This window comes from Papaver somniferum, chromosome 6 (genome assembly GCF_003573695.1).
Source record: "Papaver somniferum cultivar HN1 chromosome 6, ASM357369v1, whole genome shotgun sequence".
Lineage (NCBI taxonomy): Eukaryota > Viridiplantae > Streptophyta > Magnoliopsida > Ranunculales > Papaveraceae > Papaver > Papaver somniferum.
In genome coordinates this window covers 31,470,112-31,489,580 of record NC_039363.1, presented here as the reverse complement: position 1 = coordinate 31,489,580, position 19,469 = coordinate 31,470,112, and the positions used below count along the sequence as shown (strand labels likewise).

Sequence of the window (19,469 nt, the reverse complement as noted above, 5' to 3'; positions counted from 1 at the left end):
AGTGGGCGTGGATGGTTTTTACGTTACGGTGGTGGATGTTAGTGAATAATAGTGGACAATAATAGTTTTGTGTCTTTACAAAATGGGCAACATTTTATTGTGATAGATGTAGTTGGATATTTTTAGCACAATTGGTAAGGACAAAGCACAAATATTTTGAGGAGGATTCCAGAGTACAAAACAAAGTTTGAATAATTTAGGCTAGATAAAGAACGATCAAATTTATACTCGCAAAACATAAATCTACCGCTATAAATGATCACATTTAATAAAAAATTAATAATAAATGTTCAATTGATATTTCATAATAAATGTTTCTTTAATTAATCAAATGAATATATTTTTGTTGATACATAATAAATTTATTTGATCTAAACCAAATCAGTAAGCATTAATGGTGGTTGTGATGGTGGACAGTGGTAGGGATAAATGGTGATGGGTATTGGTGAGACTGGTGGAGTGGTGACGATAATGTGGTGGTGGAAGAAGTAGTGGTATTAGGGTGACAAAAGGGTCCTAAGATAGGTAAATTAAGCACTAATGGTGGTTTTGATGGTGGATGGTGGTGGTGGATCAGCGGTGGGGATAATGGTGGTGGGTATTGGTAAGACTAGTGGAGTGGTGACGATAATGTGGTGCTGGAAGAAGTAGTGGCAGTAGGGTGAGAAAATGTATCCTAAGATAGGTAAATTATTTAGTCAATCTTGGTTAATATTTCTTTGTTTTGTTTTGTTTTGTTTTAATTTGATTTTAATTTTCAAATTACTTTTTTTATTATTTTTTAAAATTAAAACAATTTTTTAAAGGCCGGATTTTTCCAAAAAAGAAGATGTTGCGATTTTAAGATTTATCGGGTAGGGGGCTGGAAGAAAAATGAAACCAATAAAAAAATTGACCAAACACAAGGCTACACGCGAATTAATTGTAATCGGTTCAGTTTTTGAAATCTTTTTTTATTCCCCTTTTTTGTCATGGTTTCCGTTTCTGTCATTATTTCTCCCATACTTCGGGATTATTCAAGGCTACGCGTGAATTAATTGTAATCGATTCATTTTCTCACATCTCTCTTTATTCCCCTTTTTTGTCATGATTTCTGTTTTTGTCATTTCTCCCCAACTTCGTGTAATTATGCATGCTTGAGAAATAGTTCATGATAATAGGTAAAGAGACAAGAAAATAAATGGACCAAGAATTAAATATTATTATAAATCTTAGAAAAATGAATAAACACAAATCTATGTAAATAGGGAACCCAACAATTTATATCAAAATAAAAATTAAATTCGAATGCTAACAGATTTTGCAAGATTAATCTAATTGATTTGAAAGTAATATTAGGTGTTTTTAGTTTTGTTACAAGTTTGGTGAATGACCTTTGATGATATTTTTTTGAAGTAGTGAACGAAGTAATAATGTTCTACTACATGCTCTAAATTAACTATGTTTGTCCCAAAGGGTTGTATGACTTACATACACAATATTAAAAGATTCGAGGATAAGGACATGTTTATTAACCAACTCCTCAAAACATTTAAACTTGGATCGATCGGTTCGATTCTTCTCAGACAATTACGACATGTATGAAATGATGGATACATTTGAAACACATATCCTTACCCATGCAATTACGACCCAAAAATATGACTCAGTATTTCCCCACAACGAAACCTCTGTATCGTTGGAACCTGTAACATGTTATTTTGCTGGTCCTTTGCAAGTTTTGTTATAACGAGACAACACTACCATGTTTGTTTACTCCTGACTCATCTGAGTCGTCTGGATCTAAGTGAAATCACCTGATTCATATGGATCTGACTCGATATGTTTGTTTTGAATCAGATCTGACCTTTTAGTCAGGGGTATTTTGTTACCTGACTCAAATGGGTCCGAGTCAGAAGTCGACTCAGATCTAACTCAAAATGAAAAACAAACGGTCTGACTGCTGAATTGGCCCAAATCAGGGATTGACTCAGATCCAGAGGCCGAGTCAGCTGCAAACAAACAAGGCATGTGAGGAGAAAAACTGTTCAGCGAGCGCAACATCCAAGTAAGATGGGAATTCAAACAATTTTTGATGTTCACTAATACCTCAATTTACAAATAATTACCTGGAAGAGAAGAAAAGAAAGAATTATTAGGAAGTGAAAGAGAAAAAAATGGACTAGCATTAGTATGTGCCCCTTATTAACTGTGATAAAGGGTGTCAGAGGATAAAATGGAAAACGAAAAATATGGCCAGTGTGTCCTTAATATGGAAGAAATTTTGGAACAAAAAGTATGGCATGTGCACTTCTTTTAATATTCGAATGATAACATGGTCAATGAGGGTCTTTTTAGGTGACAATATTGGCCATGGGTAACTGTGAGCAGGGGTGTAACAAAGAAATGTCCCGTGCCATTACGGCACGGGTTAAGCCCTAGTATTCATTACATAGTACTGTTGGATTAACTTCAACATAGAAGTCACTAACAAGCTGGTTAGGACAAGATTAGGAAATTGATGTAATCCTAAGGGAATTAGAAGTCATCTAGTTCTAAGAAAAAGAAAGACATGTAATAAGGTAATAGGACTAGGAAAAGGAATTCATAGTTCTATATATATATGATCACCAAAGTTGTGGTTGATCATATGAGCAAGATTAGAGCTTGTGTTTAGTTTTGAGAGATTTTCTAAACATCAATAAAGAGAGTTGTCTTTATATAAGCTAAGTTTCATCTTGCAGTTGCCATTAATTGGTATCAGAGCTTGTTTCTGAGCCATGGAAAGCGAAACCACCATTGTGGGTGCAAAACAGTTCACGCCACCATCAATACAAGTTCCAATCCTCAACGCCACAAACTACACAGTATGGGCCATGAGAATGAAAGTACTGATGAAAATCTACAAGGTTTGGGATACAATTGAACCAGGAACAGATGATGCAGATAATAACAAAATCACTATAGGTTTACTCTTTCAAGCAATACCAGAATGTCTTGTTCTACAAGTTGGTGAACAGGAATCTTCAAAGAAAATTTGGGATGCAATAAAGGCACGTAATCTCGGAGCTGATCGAGTTAAAGAAGCCCGTCTGCAAACCTTAATGTCTGAATTTGAAAGAGTGAAGATGAAAGACACTGATACTACTGATAGCTTTGCAGGAAAGCTATCAGAGATATCCTCAAAAGATGCGTCACTTGGACAATCCATTGATGAAGATAAACTGGTAAAGAAGTTTCTCAATAGTTTACCAAGATCCAAGTATATTCATATCATAGCTCCTCTCGAACAAGTCTTAGATTTAAAGAATACTAGCTATTAAGATATAATTGGAAGATTGAAAGCATATGAAGAGAGAATCCTCGATGAAGAAAACAATGGAGAAACTCAAGGAAAACTCTTGTACACAAACTCTTACCAACAAAACTATGCGACAAGAGGAAGAGGTCGTGAAAGAGGTGGTAGAGTAAACAGAGGCCGAGGAAGGGGAGGAAGGTTTAACTCACAAGATATAACAACAAGTCAGAATGATCAAAACCAAGGAAAAAAAAGAAGAAGGATAGATCAAACATTATTTGTTACAGATGTGTTAAACCATGACACTTCTCCTCTGTATGCCCTGAAAGAATACAAAAGATGGAATAAGCAAATAAGAACGAAACAAGGGAAGCAAATACAACTCTTTTCATGCACGAAGTTGTATTCTTAAACGAAGGGAAACTAATACCAAAGAACTACGAATCAAAGGATGGTGAAGAAGGAATCTGGTATTTAGATAATGGAGCCAGCAATCACATGACTGGTAAGAGACACTACTTTTCTGAACTCAATGAGAAAATCAAAGGACAAGTGAAGTTTTGGGATGGATCTTCTGTAGAAATTGAAGGGAAAGGATCAATTCTATTTCAGAGCAAGACCGGAGAACACAATCTTGTCACAAACATCTACTTCATCCCAAATCTACAAAGCAACATTCTAAGTTTAGGACAAGCTACAGAAGTTGGATGTGATGTTAGAATGCGACAAGATTATCTAACAGTTCATGACCCAAGTGGAAGACTTTTAGTTAGAGTCTCACGTTCACAGAATAGACTCTACAAGATAAGTCTCATGATTGGAAGGCCATTGTGTCTGAATATGAGACTGGAAGATCAAACATGGAAGTGGCATGCAAGATTAGGACACATAAGCTTTAGAACTTTAAAGGCAATGTCTCAGAACAAGATGGTTCGAGGGATACCACAGATAAATGATGAATCAAGGATCTGTGAATCATGTTTAGTTGGGAAACAAACGCGTCAAGGTTTTCCAAAAGCAACAACATTCAGAGCCTCAAAGACTTTAGAGCTTCTTCATGCTGATTTATGTGGTCCTATTACACCACAAACCCTTGAAAATAACAAATACATATTTGTTATTATAGATGACTTCTCAAGATATATGTGGTCTATTCTTATGAAAGAAAAGAGTGAAGCATTTGACAGATTCAAAGCTTTCAGAAATCTGATAGAAAAAGAGTTAAAAGAGGAAGTCAAAATTCTTAGAACTGATAGGGGAGGAGAGTTCACTTCCTTAGAGTTCAACAAGTTCTGTGAGTCAAATGGAATCAAAAGGCAACTCACAGCACCATATACACCACAACAAAACGGAGTGGTGGAGAGGAGAAACAGGACTCTAATGGAGATGACAAGAAGTTCTTTAAAGGCTATGCAGGTACCTAATTATCTATGGGGAGAAGCTGTACGACACTCCACATACCTAATAAACAGGATACCTACGAAAGATCTGAAAGACATGACTCCATATGAAAGTTTGCGAAAGAGAAAACCAAACATAGATCACTTAAGAGTGTTTGGTTGCAAAGCATACGCAAAAGTTGATTCTGCAACTCTTAAGAAACTGGATGATCGATCTCAGACTCTTGTGAATCTAGGAATTGAGCCTGGATCCAAAGCTTACAGATTATTCAATCCAACAACGAAAAGAGTGATAGTGAGTCGAGATGTGGTATTCGATGAAAAAGCAAACTGGAACTGGAAAGAAACTAATGATGGACCAAGTAGGGATCCAGGAATGTTTCACATGAGATGGGGTCAAGTAATTGATGAAGGAGAAGGACCCATAATCATCAATACCAATGGAAACAATGATGTTAATCAAGAAGAAGAAGAGAATAATGAAACCACTGAGAATAACAAAGAAGTAGAAGAAGAAGAAGAAGAAGAAGAGATAGATGAAATAACTCAACCCATTCCACTGCGAAAATCAACAAGACAGATACAAAAGCCACAGTATCTGGAGGATTATGTTCTTCAAGCTACAGAAGAATGTGAGATTATGCTACTTTCTGTTAATGATGAACCAAGGAATTTTCGGGAAGAAAAGGTCTCTACTAAATGGACACAAGCATGTAGAGAAGAAATTATTTCAATCAACAGAAACAAGACTTGTTTTCTAGTTGATAAGCCAGGTGGGGTAAAAGTGATTGGTCTTAAGTGGATCTTCAAAATAAAACGGAATGCTGATGGTACTGTCAACAAATATAAGGCAAGACTTGTAGCTAAGGGATACGTTCAAGAATCAGGCATAGACTTTGATGAAGTTTTCGCACCAGTTGCTAGACTAGAGACAATTCGTCTCTTAATAGCAGAAGCAGCATCAAACTCATGGGAAATTCACCACTTAGACGTTAAGACAACATTCTTACATGGTGAATTGCGAGAAGATGTGTATGTTGAACAACCAGAAGGTTTTGAAGTAAAAGGACAAGAGCATAAGGTTTATAAGTTATCAAAAGCTCTATATGGTCTAAGACAAGCTCCTCGAGCCTGGAATACAAAGTTAGATCAAATCTTAAGAGAAATCAGATTTGTTAAGTGCTCTAAAGAAACATCAGTATACAGAAGAGAAGAAAAAGGAACGCTTCTTGTGATTGCAGTCTATGTAGATGATCTATTTTTGACTGGCAACTCCCTTAAGGTGATCATTGAGTTCAAGAGAGAAATGTCATCAAAGTTTGAGATGTCAGACCTCGGAAAACTCACTTATTACCTTGTCATAGAAGTCCATCAAGGAGTAGATGGGATTCAGATTAAACAAGAAGCTTATGCAAGGAGAATTCTGAAAGAAGCAGGACTTGAAACTTGTAATCCAACTAAGATACCAATGGAGTTTGGACTTAAAGTTTCAAAGGCACAAGAAGAAGCTGAGATTGATCCAACGAGTTATAGAAGAAATGTTGGATGCCTTAGATACTTGTTACACACAAGACCAGACTTGGATTTCTCCGTGGGAGTAGCCAGCCGTTATATGCAGAGTCCACGCAAGTCTCATGGTGATGTAATAAAGCATATATTGAGATATCTAAGAGGAACAATCATCTATGGATTGAAGTATGGTCGAGGAGGATCAAAAGGAATTGTTGGGTATAGTGACAGCAATCATAATATTGACCAAGATGATGGAAAAAGTACAACTGGTCATATATTTTATCTAGGAGAAGCACCTATTACATGGTGTTCATAAAAGCAAGACACTGTAGCCCTCTCATCCTGTGAAGCTGAGTTTATGGCTGCAACAGAAGCAGCTAAACGATCAATATGGCTTCAAGAACTGTTGGGTGAAATCAAAGGAAGAGAACCTGAAAAAGTTCTCATCAAGATTGATAATAAGTCTGCAATTGCACTCACTAAAAATCCAGTGTTTCATGGGAAGACGAAACACATTCACAAAAGGTATCATTTCATACGAGAATGCATCGAGAAGGAGGTCATTAACGTAGAACACATACCTGGAACTGAGCAGAAGGCAGATATATTGACAAAGGAATTAGCTCGGATCAAGTTTGAAGAAATGAGGAAATTAATAGGAGTACAAGATTTCTCACAAGCACAATTGAAGCTTAAGGGGGAGAATGTTGGATTAACTTCAACATAGAAGTCACTAACAAGCTGGTTAGGACAAGATTAGGAAATTGATGTAATCCTAAGGGAATTAGAAGTCATCTAGTTCTAAGAAAAGGAAAGACATGTAATAAGGTAATAGGACTAGGAAAAGGAATTCATAGTTCTATATATATATGATCACCAAAGTTGTGGTTGATCATATGAGCAAGATTAGAGCTTGTGTTTAGTTTTGAGAGATTTTCTAAACATCAATAAAGAGAGTTGTCTTTATATAAGCTAAGTTTCATCTTGCAGTTGCCATTATAGGCGGAGGGACCAATTCTCTTAGATTAAGAAACTTTTATTGATTTTACACATTTCTATGTTTTTTCCTGTTTTACCCTTAATTATATTCCCAATGTTAGAGACATATACTCAATTGTGATGATTCCCAAGCAAATAAATAGGGGTAATACAAGTAAAAAACCGTTTTGAAATTTGGACTCCGTTTATATAGTGGTACAAGGATGATGAGTGCTAAAAAGTACATATTTCTATATATTTTTCTTGGCATTTAACTCATCTTTTGTGCATTAATTCTACATTTTATCCCATATTCTGTGTTTTCGTTGTTTTCAAGAATAAATACTTTTCTTAATTAATTTTGCATTTTTAGGTACTAAATAAAGCCTGGTTAACTCACGGAGCGAAAAGAGCAAAGGAACGGCAAAGACTCTCGCTAGGAGGAAGGGAAGAATGATGTTTGCAAGAGCCGGATCAACGAGAAGTGGGCTTGAAGAGGAAGAATTGTTCTTAAAGAAGATATGGGCTTGGCATACCCAAGGCCCAAAACCCTCACCCAAATCCATTTCCTATATCCATACCCGTTTCCCTTTCTAGCCGTCAGATTGGATCATCTCAGCATCCTACGGTCACAGCATCGTCGTACATCAAAGTCTGAAACTCCTGTCTAACACTACAGCACCTAACTCCATCTGGAGCCGTCAGCTTCGTTGTATCACTTAATCCAACGGTCGCTCAGAGCCTTCTTCTATCTTGTCGTCCGATTCATTTCATCATCTCATCATCCTACCGCTGAGCTTCGCAAATCATCAAAATGGATGCGCCCGCTCAACACCTAAGCATCAAACCCATCGACCCAAAACAAACACCCACTCTCTTCTTCCCCAAATACACTTCCCCCAAATTTCTCCTCTTCCCCCGACCATGGCAGACACTGCCATGTCTGCTCCGCCGTCTCCATCTCCACCACGACCACAAGGACACCACCACCATCACCTACCTCTTCCCTAGTCGTGTCTGTCTTGTTCTTAGCATTGATTTTTGATGCTACCAAGAAGACAAACATAACCAGGGTTTCACCACAGTGAAGAGAAGACAAAATTTGGGAGAAATTCGAGTAGAGGATTAGCAGAGGAGGAGAAGTACAAGCATGGGTCGAGTCTATTTGCATCAGAGGGTGAGTTAATTTTATTTATCGAAACCCTAATCCTGCTGATTTGGGGATTTTCAAATTAGGGTTTGTAGAAATTTAGGGTTTTGTAAAAACTATAAATAGGAAACGATGTAGAATGTTAAAAGGGTTCTTGGGTCATCCGAGAAACCCCCTAATTGGGTTAATTTCATGTTGCTGTTTCAATTTCAATTTCATAATTCAGTTAATTTCAATTTCAAATATTTATTATGTTAAACTTGTTCTGAATCCACACTAGGGTGAGAAGACCCTTAAGCCATGATGGTTAGCCATTAGGTTAGTTTTTTGTTGAACTCAAAATAGCTTAGGCTAGTTAGATTCCTAAAAGCTCAACTGACTTGTGATTAGTGGTGCTGTAAGAAGACCACTAATGCTAGGGGTCAGTGGTAGTTCTAAGGGATTAACCAGCCATATTAGTTAGAGACCTAGAAACCTAAATGACCTGTGATTGTTTATGCTTTAATCAGATAGGCAATGCTAGGGGTTAATCCAAGGACTTTAGGTAGTTAACTAGCCACATGACAAGGATTTATCCTAGGCTAACTAGCTAGGTGAAAGAGAATTCTCATACATCTCCATACACTTCATTCCCATCCACATTCACATCTTCCATGTCCTGTTCTTGTTAATTTTCTTTCATGTCCTGTTTTCAAATTTTAATTTTCATATTTTCACTTTTGCTATAACTGTTAGTTCTGATTTTGTTCACTTCTCACAGCTCTCATTTCAGTCCATTCATGCTCTGTTAGCAGTTAGAGATAGCTAGGAAAACTTCATAACACCCCAAGTCTCTGTGGATCGACCCATATTTGCACATTAGCTTCAATCGACACCGTGCACTTGCGGTATTAGTTTGTAGGTCTTTTTAGAAACCTACCAAAGGAAAAATGGAAATTCCGCCTATATAATAGGTACGAAGGGAGTACATATTAAGTTAGTATGACCACTGACGCATTACGAAGTCTATGGCTGGGTTTGGTAATGCTTTTATTTTCCAAAAGCACTTTCAAAACCTATTTATGTCGATATTTTTTGAAATTAACGTTTGGTAAAAAAATTAAAGCGCTTTTTATCCAAAACACTTCCCAAATTCCCCAATTTTTAAAAGCTGGGAAGGAAGAACTTTTAAAAGCTACAAAAGCATAAGTTGTGGTCCCACCTAGATTTAATGTTTCATTTGTCTTTTTTATCCCTTTTTATTTTATAAATGACAAAAGTAACCCTTAAATTTGTATATGGTTAATTTTCATTACTTATATTTTATTCTTTTAATATTATTATTTTTTATTTTCAAATTATTCTATATACCATTTCATTTAATTTTCCAATAAAAAAAATAAAATAAAAACAAATAATATTAATATACTTATATATAAATCAATAATTACAAAAAAAACACATATTAAATAATAGTTTGATTTTTTTGTTTGAAAATTATATATATTAAAAAATGGTTAAGTATTTTTTTTTAACAATCATAATAATACCGATAGTTAGTAAATTTAGTATCATATATTTTTATATTTAATAGTCAAAAAGAATATCATTTTTAAACCCAATAAAATTGAATAAAACTATTTTAGAGATATGTTTGTTTTTGTCATTTAATACAATAGCAACGGTTGAATATGATTTTTTACGAAACACACTTTAGCTCCTTTTCTAATCAGTTTTAACCTTAATTAAATTTTTACCAAACGTCTAACTGGTTTTTTCTCACAGCACAACATAGCAACAACGCAGAGCGGAAAAGTGTTTTTACAATAGCAACGGTTGAATATGATTTTTTACCAAACACATTTTGGCTCCTTTTTTAATCAGTTTTAATCTTAAATAATTTTTTTTTACCAAACGTCTAACTGGTTTTTTCTCACAGCACAACATAGCAACAACGCAGAGCGGAAAAGTATTTTTACAAAAACCGCGGCAGTACCAAACTAAGCCTAACTGTGAATGGGTCCTACAAAGTACGAGGAACATTTGACAGCTTCAATTCCGGCAATGTTTTATACGAGGGTACAGACATCATCTCGATCCTGGTTATCTATAATTTTTCTCTCTTTTTCAAAATCATATGACAGGTATATATTATTTATGAATCTATTTAATTAACTAGGTGGCTATTGTTTCTCTCCGGTTTCTTGGCAATTTCTGTCCTAGCTAGCAATAGCATTGACATTCACATCGACCGACACATGCATTGTGTAGGATCATAATCGATGACTGATTTACTTTTTATTATAGCATCTGACAATCTTCGTTTTGTTAAACAGCCATAAGATCGTACCTTGGTGGTGATGACATTAGTTTTGATACTGTCACTCAATCCGGGTTCGATTCACAAATTTATACACTGTATTACCCACCGTCCAAGATATCTGTAGCCTTCTCCCTATTATAATAACCCAGAATCCGCGATAGAAGTGAATGGATCCATAGCAATCATCAAATGATCCTCGTGACAGAAAGAAAGTTTGTCGTAGCACAATACAGCTAATATAATTAATGGCTAAGAATCAAACTGTAAAACTAACTCAACTTTCGGCTAGATCCGTGGGTGTCAAACGTGAGCCTTGTTTTTATATTCAAAAGTCAATTTTGAGAATTGTCCTACTGCAGCTGATCACTAATATTACTTATAGTACAAAGGTAACGTAGTTGGAAGCTCCTCTAGCAAGCTAATTTTATAGCTAGCTAGATCTTTCTTCTTTAATTAAGTAAGAATCAGTATAATAGATAGACAAATGGCATCATCATCCTCTATATTGCTCTCTATTTTCCTCGCCTTTTCCTTACTGCTTCTCTTCAACAACATAACTCCTTCACTCGCAGCCAATAAACAGCGACGTCCTAAACTTCTTGACGGTAATTAGCTAAGTTTCTAGCTAGATGCCTGGATGGTATATATGTGTGTGTGCTGTAGTAATTTTTGACTGTTTTTTTTTTATCACGAGTGTCTCTTGTTTTAATTTGCCACTTGATAGTGTTTGCTGTATATATATATATATATATATATATCTTGTATTTGATGGATGTGTTTGTTTTACATCTTGGATCAGATTTTCTTCCAAATGGCCATTTTGAACATGGACCAAAACCATCACAACTAAAGAAAACGGTGATCATAGGAAAATACTCGCTGCCCAAATGGGAAATCAACGGATTAGTACAGTACATTACTGGGGGTCCTCAACCAGGTGGGTTTTACTATGCTGTCAAACGAGGAGTCTACGCCGTAAGACTTGGAAACGAAGCTAACATCTCCCAGACCGTGCGAGTTAAACCTAATTCTTACTACTCTTTAACATTCGGTTCGACTAGAACTTGTGCACAAGATGAGGTATTAAGGGTTGTTGTTCCTCCAAGCTCAGGAGATCTTCCGCTTCAGACGTTATATAGTGCTGATGGTGGTGATACTTATGCTTGGGCTTTTAAAGCTAAATCAAAATACGCAAAAATCACTTTTCATAATCCTGGGATACAAGAGGATCCTGCCTGCGGCCCCCTCATTGATCATGTGGCTATAAAAGAACTCGTCATTCCTCGCACTAGTCCAGGTACGTACGTTATTAGTATATGTTTTCGTAATTTGTCCACAGATTATCTACTTGCTTTTGCTTTTGAGTCTGACCATTCTGCGAATCCTAAAGTTAGCATAAATAGTAGCTCTGCGGCGCATGCTGGATGTAATCCTTAACTAGCAAAAGCACTGAATGCTTGCACTTGAGATTTATGATCTCGGAACACCGATTTCTCCTGCAAATACAATGACACTTATGTCCCCTTGCGATTGCCACAGTTGGCTTATATAAGAAACACTAATCTCCTATTTATAATTATCAAAAAAATAAAATAATTAATCTTGTAAAAATATATTCTTTGCAGGTAATTTGGTTAAGAACGGTGGGTTTGAATATGGTCCACATGTCTTCCAGGAATTATCAACTGGAGTCCTCATCCCTCCTAAACAGGAAGACGAGGTCTCCCCACTCCCAGGTTGGATCATTGAGTCGTTGAAAGCCATCCGCTACGTGGACTCGAAGCACTCAATGGTTCCATATGGACTCGCTGCAGTCGAGTTAGCTGCAGGAAGGGAAAGCTCAATTGCTCAGATACTACGAACAACCCCAAAGAAACTATATAAACTTAAGTTTACAATTGGAGACGCTAAAAATTCATGTCATGGTGAGATGATGGTGGAAGCATTTGCTGGCACGGAATCGCTGCAAGCTAAGTTCAGTTCGACCGGGAAGGGTCACTTCAAGACTGTGAGTTTCAAATTTAGAGCTACTTCAGCACGAACAAGAATAAGTTTCTATAGTAGCTTTTACCATACAAAGCTTGATGACTTTGGTCATCTTTGTGGCCCTGTGTTGGATCAAGTTAGAGTTTTTGCTGTCTCAAGTTAGTTCAGTTAGTTTAGTTAACCGTTTCTTTTCACTACAAGAATCATTAAATTAGTGGCTTCAGCTTTTCATCATAAGCCTTTGATTAATAGAGCCAGTTTCCTAGTTATGCAAAATCCAGGTTGTACTGTGTGACTTCGACCATCCTTGAACCGAAACATCTCTAGCTGATGGTAATAAAGATTCTTACTGAGGTATGTTCGAAAGTAGTAAATTTTGCGGGAAGATATTCTATCCTAAGCGTTCATTTATTTTCTTCTTCAAAAAATTAACGCATCAATTTGCGCACCTGAGAAAAATGATTCATAGCATTTAACTTTTAGGCAGCCTAGGATGAATCTATCAAACTAAACATTCACCAAACCCTGCAAATTACTTTAACTTTAAACTACTTGTAGTGCCCAAACTCTTATTGCCCATTTTGTGGCACAAAAACGTGTCACGAGTCGCTTAGTTTCAATGAGTAGTGGCTGCGGAAACTAACCATGCCCCACCCACTCCCTGAGATTTATTGCAAGTTTGCAACATAAGAATCTTAAACGCGTACACACTGTTTATGAGAAACTGCCCAAAAATCCTCTTTTTTTTTTTTGAAGCCCAAAAATCCTCTGGTATCAGCAGTATGTAATTTTATTTCTGGGCTATTTTGTTTTTGGTACTCAAGTTTTGTCCAATTTTTGAGGTTGGTCTAACATTTGTCCAGGTTGGTGTTTAGTACTTGGAAACAACGTTGACCCACGTTGACCCGTTAAGTCTTGACTTCTGTTTAATTAATATTTGAAAAATAAAAATAAAATCTATTTAGTTAACACCGTGACTGAAATACGTTTAGTTGAAGAAGAACCCTAATTGTTCTTCCCCAAATTGAAACCCCATCCCAAATTACCCAACTGTTAATTGATTTTCTTCCCCCGCAACTCATTTCCTACATCATACTCAATCAAGTCCATAACCTGCAATTCAACCAACTCCTTCTTTTTCTCGTTGAATTCATCCACAGTAGATCCATACAAATCTCCTAACTTGCTTGAACCCAGAATACCATCACCTGTATTTCTCAGCCAAATTAACTTCATGACCACCACCTCAATCAAACCACACAAAAACCCCTTTTTGCTCTTTATTCAACATCATCACTCTGCCATCATCACCAGCAGCGGTTCTCATCCAAACTCATGTCTCCAAATTCATTCAAAGATCTAACCATGGAAGAAACAATCATTTATTCGTCGTCCTTCTGCTCTATTCCTGAAGCTGTTGTAACAAAATGGAGGGACGTAAGGCCATGGATGTCAGTTCAGAAGAACAAAGAAGATTAATGGGGGTTCGAGTGATATGATAGATTTGAATTCAGGAAGGTTGTAGAGATCAAGAGCTTATGGTTTCATTGTGGTTCAATCGAGTTGAAATTAGAGAAGAGAAAGGGGGTTTGGTTTGTGTCTAAACTCGAAGAGACAATGAGAAGGAAATGGAAAAATCGATAATTCATATATGTTCATGAAGACAAAACAAAATTGGGAAGGAAACAGTGTAGAAATTGGTCCATTTGGTAGCTGTAACGGGCATCAATTTGATTATTGAAGATGATGGAGATGTTTCTGCTGCCAGAAAAGAAGGGGTTTGAGAAGAAGACCGGGTAGGGAAGACAGTGGAGGACATAACAAGTCAATGTTACAAATGTTAAAGTAAAAATAGTATTTGCTCAATTTAATTCCAAAAGATTTAAATACGTCACCAGTTAACGGGTCAACGCGGGTCAACGTTTTTTCCAAGTATCAAACACCAACCTGGACAAATGTTAGACCAAACTCAAAAACTGGACAAAACCTGAGTACCAAAAACAAAATAACCCTTTATTTCTTTCCTAAAAATAAAAAGTTTAGGTAGATGGCAAACTTCTAATTGATTAAATTAAAAACCAATTAGTACCAACTATAATGATTTAACTTAACTTAGATTGCTTTTAAACAGGTACTATAATAGGTAACAGATTCGTTACCAAAACAATGATAGATACAAACTCATTAGGTTTTACCATAGTTTAAAGTTAGCAGAGGAAATATAGACATGCCAGATCTGTAAGTTAACGTTCTTTCACTGATGAATTCGTATCTAGAAGAATGAACTTAGCAACAAAAGAAAAAAACATCGTATCTAGAAGAATGAAGATTTAGATCCACAAGGCCTACCAACATGTTTCACCAAAGTTTGCGAAAGAGCTTTACAACTTCATTATCAGTTTATATACATTTTCCGTCGATTATTTTGTACGGAGATGGTTAGTTGATTTTTCTCTTTTTAACATGAGCTTCCTTGGGAGCGGAGCCTAAGGTAGATGCGTTCGTGGTGCTAGTTTGTGTTAACAATCCGTCTGTAGGAATTAGAACACTGATGAATTTTTAGATTCGGTTTTAATACCGAAATAACTTTACAATTCTGCTAGACAACATTTGCATGTATCTTTTAAAGGGTGTATTAGATTCCAAACATGTGGACAAATTGAGCTATTTCAAATTTTTTTTGTGTTCTAATACCTTAAAAAATATTTTGTTCGGTTTTCGTATTTTAATACTTTTTTTTGATCATCAAACCATAAGTATTTCATTCCACAAGAAACGTTTACATGATGGTTTTAAAGAGAAACAAGTATATCATAACATGAAATAAATAAATATATATATATATATATATTCTTTTTACTTAATCAATTGATTTTACTAACTCATTAATATCAAAAATTACAAAAACTCCAAGGTAGGAGAAAAGAGAAACCAAAGAAAACAAAACTAAAAAAGGACAACCCACTTACAAACTTTTATTATAAGTTTCACAGAACCCATAGTACACATGTTCAGGTGACTCCATTATTGTAAGGAAGTTTGGCCTCGACAGGTATTTCTGATTAAAGCCTCTCTCCAACCCCGCTGCTCTCTTAGTAAGAGCATCTGTTGTAAAATTTATTTCTCTCACATCGTGGAAAAATTGCACATTTAGAAATAGACTTCTTATTCTTTCCCATCTTACCTGAATAAACCATGGTAATTTGCCAGAGACGTAAGCCTTAACTGCAACATATGAATCTGAGCAAATAAGAATATTTTGTTCTTTATTCTGAAAATCCCATTCTGCAGCTGCTATGACAGCCATGATCTTAGCTATGAAATTAGTAGCAATTCCCAAACCTTCTGATTCAGCATATACAAATTCACCACTACTATTTATGCAAACAAAACAAATCCTGCTAAACCAGGATTGCCTCTGGAAGCACCATTACAGCAGATCAATATTTGGCTTAACACAGGAAGCTGGAATCTTACCTCTATTATTCTCTGTAACTTTATTGGTCTTCTACCCAGATAAAAATTCTTGAGTACTTGGAAATCATAGCTACAATCTCACATGGAACCAGTCATTCTCATAGAACACTCTCTTATAAATTGTTTTTTTTTTCCAATCTATCAATATCCACTTTCTCCTCTTCAAAAACAATTTTGTTTCTTAAAAACAAAATTTCCATCATAGTAATAGAAGCAGTCAATATCCACACCTCTTTAACATCACTGCTTTTATGTTTAGAAATTTTCAATCACATCTTCATAAGATTCAGGATTACAAAACAAGAAGATTCCACCAAGCCATTTCCAAATCAACTGACTAAAATTACAATGCCACAAAATATGTTCAAGGTTTTCAGAATTATTACCACATAAATAACATTAAGATGTTAAACTGAAACCTTTTCCTTGTATTTTCTCATCAATAGCACAAATGCCCCTAACCGTCTTCCATACATTACTAGCTGTTGGAGGGTGAAGAACAGGATGCCAAACTTGTTTTACCCACTCAACCTTATTATAATGAGTTCTTATTAATTCTGCTACAGAGCTCACTATAAAATCCCCAGAAATTGTGCCAGTCCAAATCATTATATCTTCATTTCTTGTTATAATTGGAAACTCTTCTATCTTGAAGTAATTTAAATTCTTTGGGGAATCATCCACTCCCCATCAACTATTAAATCTGACACCTTCATATCCTTATTCTGTAATATGTATTCATCATATGGAAACAGTTCACATAAAGCTTTATCATTCAACCATATATTTCTCGAAACAGAAATCATCTCACCTGTCCCAGGCATCCACCTTGTATGTTGTTTTACATCTTCCATTACCATTTCATACCAGGCCACACTGACAATTTCATGTATCCATTTATCCATTCTCCATTGGTGGTAGTAAATTTTGCTCTCATATACTTAGCCCATTCAACTTCAGAACTTTGAATTTTTCAAAACAGTTTCATTAGTAAAGAATTATTTACTACTTCTTTTCTCCTTATACCCAAACCACCTTCCTCCACTGGAGAGCATGTTTTTATCTCATTTCAATGTAACACATTTTCTATCTGATGGATCACCTGACAAGAGAAAGTTTCTGATCATTCTTTCACAAATCTTCATTACACTCACATGCCATTTGTATACTGACATATTATAGATTGGGATACTGCATAAAATGGATTTTATTAAGTGATTCTATCCTTAAAAGCAAGCAGTTTCCCAACCCAACTAGCTAATATATTTTGTAACATTTCTACAAATCCCCATATTGTACTTGCTTTTATACTTCCTGGCTGTAACATTACACCAAGGTATTTGTCAGGGAAATTAGAAAGTGGCATTTGGAACTCTGCAGCTATGTTGTCTTCTCAATTCAGTTATACCACCAAAAAAAACTTTACTCTTGGCTTGGTTAATCACTTTCCCTGAAGATTCTTGATAATCTCTCAGCAACTTCATAATCATTTGTAAATTCCTTCGTGGCCATTGAAGAACAAGAAAACATCATCGGCAAAGAATGTATTTGTTGGTTGTATCCTCCTTCTATTTACCATAGGAATTATTTTACCTTCAGTTACCATTTTACACAAACTTCTACTCAAAACACCTTCAGCTATGACAAAAAGAATTGGTGAAAATGGATCACCTTGTCTCAATCCTCTACTTACTTGAAAGAAACCCACAAGACCTCCATTAACTAAAACTGATACTCTTGCTGACACAAACAACTGATGTAACCACTTAACACATTTTTCTGGAAAGCCAAATTTCTTCATAGCTTCAAAGAGGAATTCTCAACTCAGTGAATCATATGCCTGTTTTGTATCAAGTTTTAACCCAACATTACCCCCTCTCCTTTTTCTATCCAATTCATTTATCATTTCTGAGGACAAGACTATTTGTTCTTGAATGCACCTTCCCTTGATAAAAATACCTTATTGGACAGAAACTACTCTGTCCATCAGTCCATATATCCTTGTGGTTATGATCTTAGTAAATATTTTGAAAGTAAAATTATTAAGACCAATAGGCCTAAACTGGTTTGGCTTTCTTGCACATCTGACTTTAGGAAGCAAAAGAAAAAAAAAATAGAATTCAAACCTCCAAGAATGAAACCTTCCCTCCAGTAGAATTGAATTGCTTTTATGACTCCCTCTCCAATGATATCCCAAGAAAATCTGTAAAAGAAACCTGGAAAAGCATCTGGTCCTAGGGCACTATCTAACATACTATTATCATCTGCATTTATCACCTCAGGAATTGCATCAAAAATGCCATCCACAAATTTAACTTCTTTGTATATAAATTTCTCTTCAAAATGTGTCTCCGAGGAGTTTGCAATAACAATTTGATCAGTAATAATAGAACCCATTTCATCCTCTAACTCTGATATACAATTTGTAACTTGTCTTATTTTTATAGAAGTATGAAAAGATTTGATGTTTGCTACTCCATCCTTTAACCAATTTTCTATTGACTTTTGTTGCAGAATTGGTTTTTGTTATTGAATTAGTATTTCCTGCTTGCCTCTAGCTACAACCAAGTTATTTAGTAAGGTATTATTACTAGGATCTCTGTTTGAGATCAAAGATGCCTTTAAATCCTCCTCCTAAGCATTTGCAAGTTTAATTTTCACATCTCCAAAGACATTCCAATTCAACTCTTTAATTCTTATCTTCATTCTCTTCATTTTATTCATAAAAAAAAAAAGAATTACCTCTAATATCTTCATTCCATACTTCTTGAATAATTCTTTTGAAATCCTCATGTTCTATCCAAACTTTTAAAACTCTGAAAGACACATTCTTAGGTTTAGGAACCTTAATATAAGAACCCAGCATAGGACTATGATCTGAAACACTTCTTACACCAACTCTGTAACACCATTCAGGATATAGTTCCAGCACTTCAAATTATAAAAACTTATATCCAAAGTGCAAGTAATTCTTTTGTTACTTGCTCTATTGTTGCGCCAAGTAAATTGTATACCAGCACTAGGAGCTTGAATTAAAATGCAAGTGTTAACACAATCATGGAAGTCCTGCATGGCTACTCTCAAAGAAGATCTTCCCCTTCTTTTTTCATCTACACTTAAGATAGTATTAAAATCATCTATTATCAATCATGGTAAATCCATATTACTTATTCTCTCCATTTCAGCCCACATCTCTCTTCTGTTAGCATACAGAGAAGCAACATGAACACCTGAAACTAAAATTCCACCTGCATTTACTGTTATCACTTGATTAGTAATTGAAACTACAGTTGGAGGAGATATAAAAGCACTCTAAAAAAGCCAAATATTACCCTTTCCATCATTCATAGAATTGTGAATTACCATATGATTCATTCCAGCTAACTT

At 35.5% G+C, this 19,469-nt stretch overlaps 1 protein-coding gene across 1 annotated transcript; it reads left to right on the top strand.

Annotated features, from left to right (window-relative positions):
• Positions 1–11,022: 11,022 nt before the first annotated feature.
• LOC113287252 lies at positions 11,023–13,255 on the top strand. Its single transcript, XM_026535937.1, has 3 exons — positions 11,023–11,224; positions 11,419–11,916; positions 12,245–13,255. The coding sequence occupies exons 1-3, from the start codon at positions 11,104–11,106 to the stop codon at positions 12,766–12,768; spliced, it is 1,143 nt and encodes a 380-aa protein (XP_026391722.1). The 5' UTR covers positions 11,023–11,103; the 3' UTR covers positions 12,769–13,255.
• The last annotated feature ends 6,214 nt before the right edge of the window (positions 13,256–19,469 follow it).

What these genes read in the sequence shown, in the direction of transcription:
- LOC113287252 (XM_026535937.1), top strand. Translation starts at nt 11,104, where the DNA reads ATGGCATCATCATCCTCTATATTGCTCTCTATTTTCCTCGCCTTTTCC. An exon ending in ACGTCCTAAACTTCTTGACG is followed by an intron (nt 11,225 to 11,418) that starts GTAATTAGCTAA and finishes ATCTTGGATCAG; the next exon opens with ATTTTCTTCCAAATGGCCAT. An exon ending in CATTCCTCGCACTAGTCCAG is followed by an intron (nt 11,917 to 12,244) that starts GTACGTACGTTA and finishes TATTCTTTGCAG; the next exon opens with GTAATTTGGTTAAGAACGGT.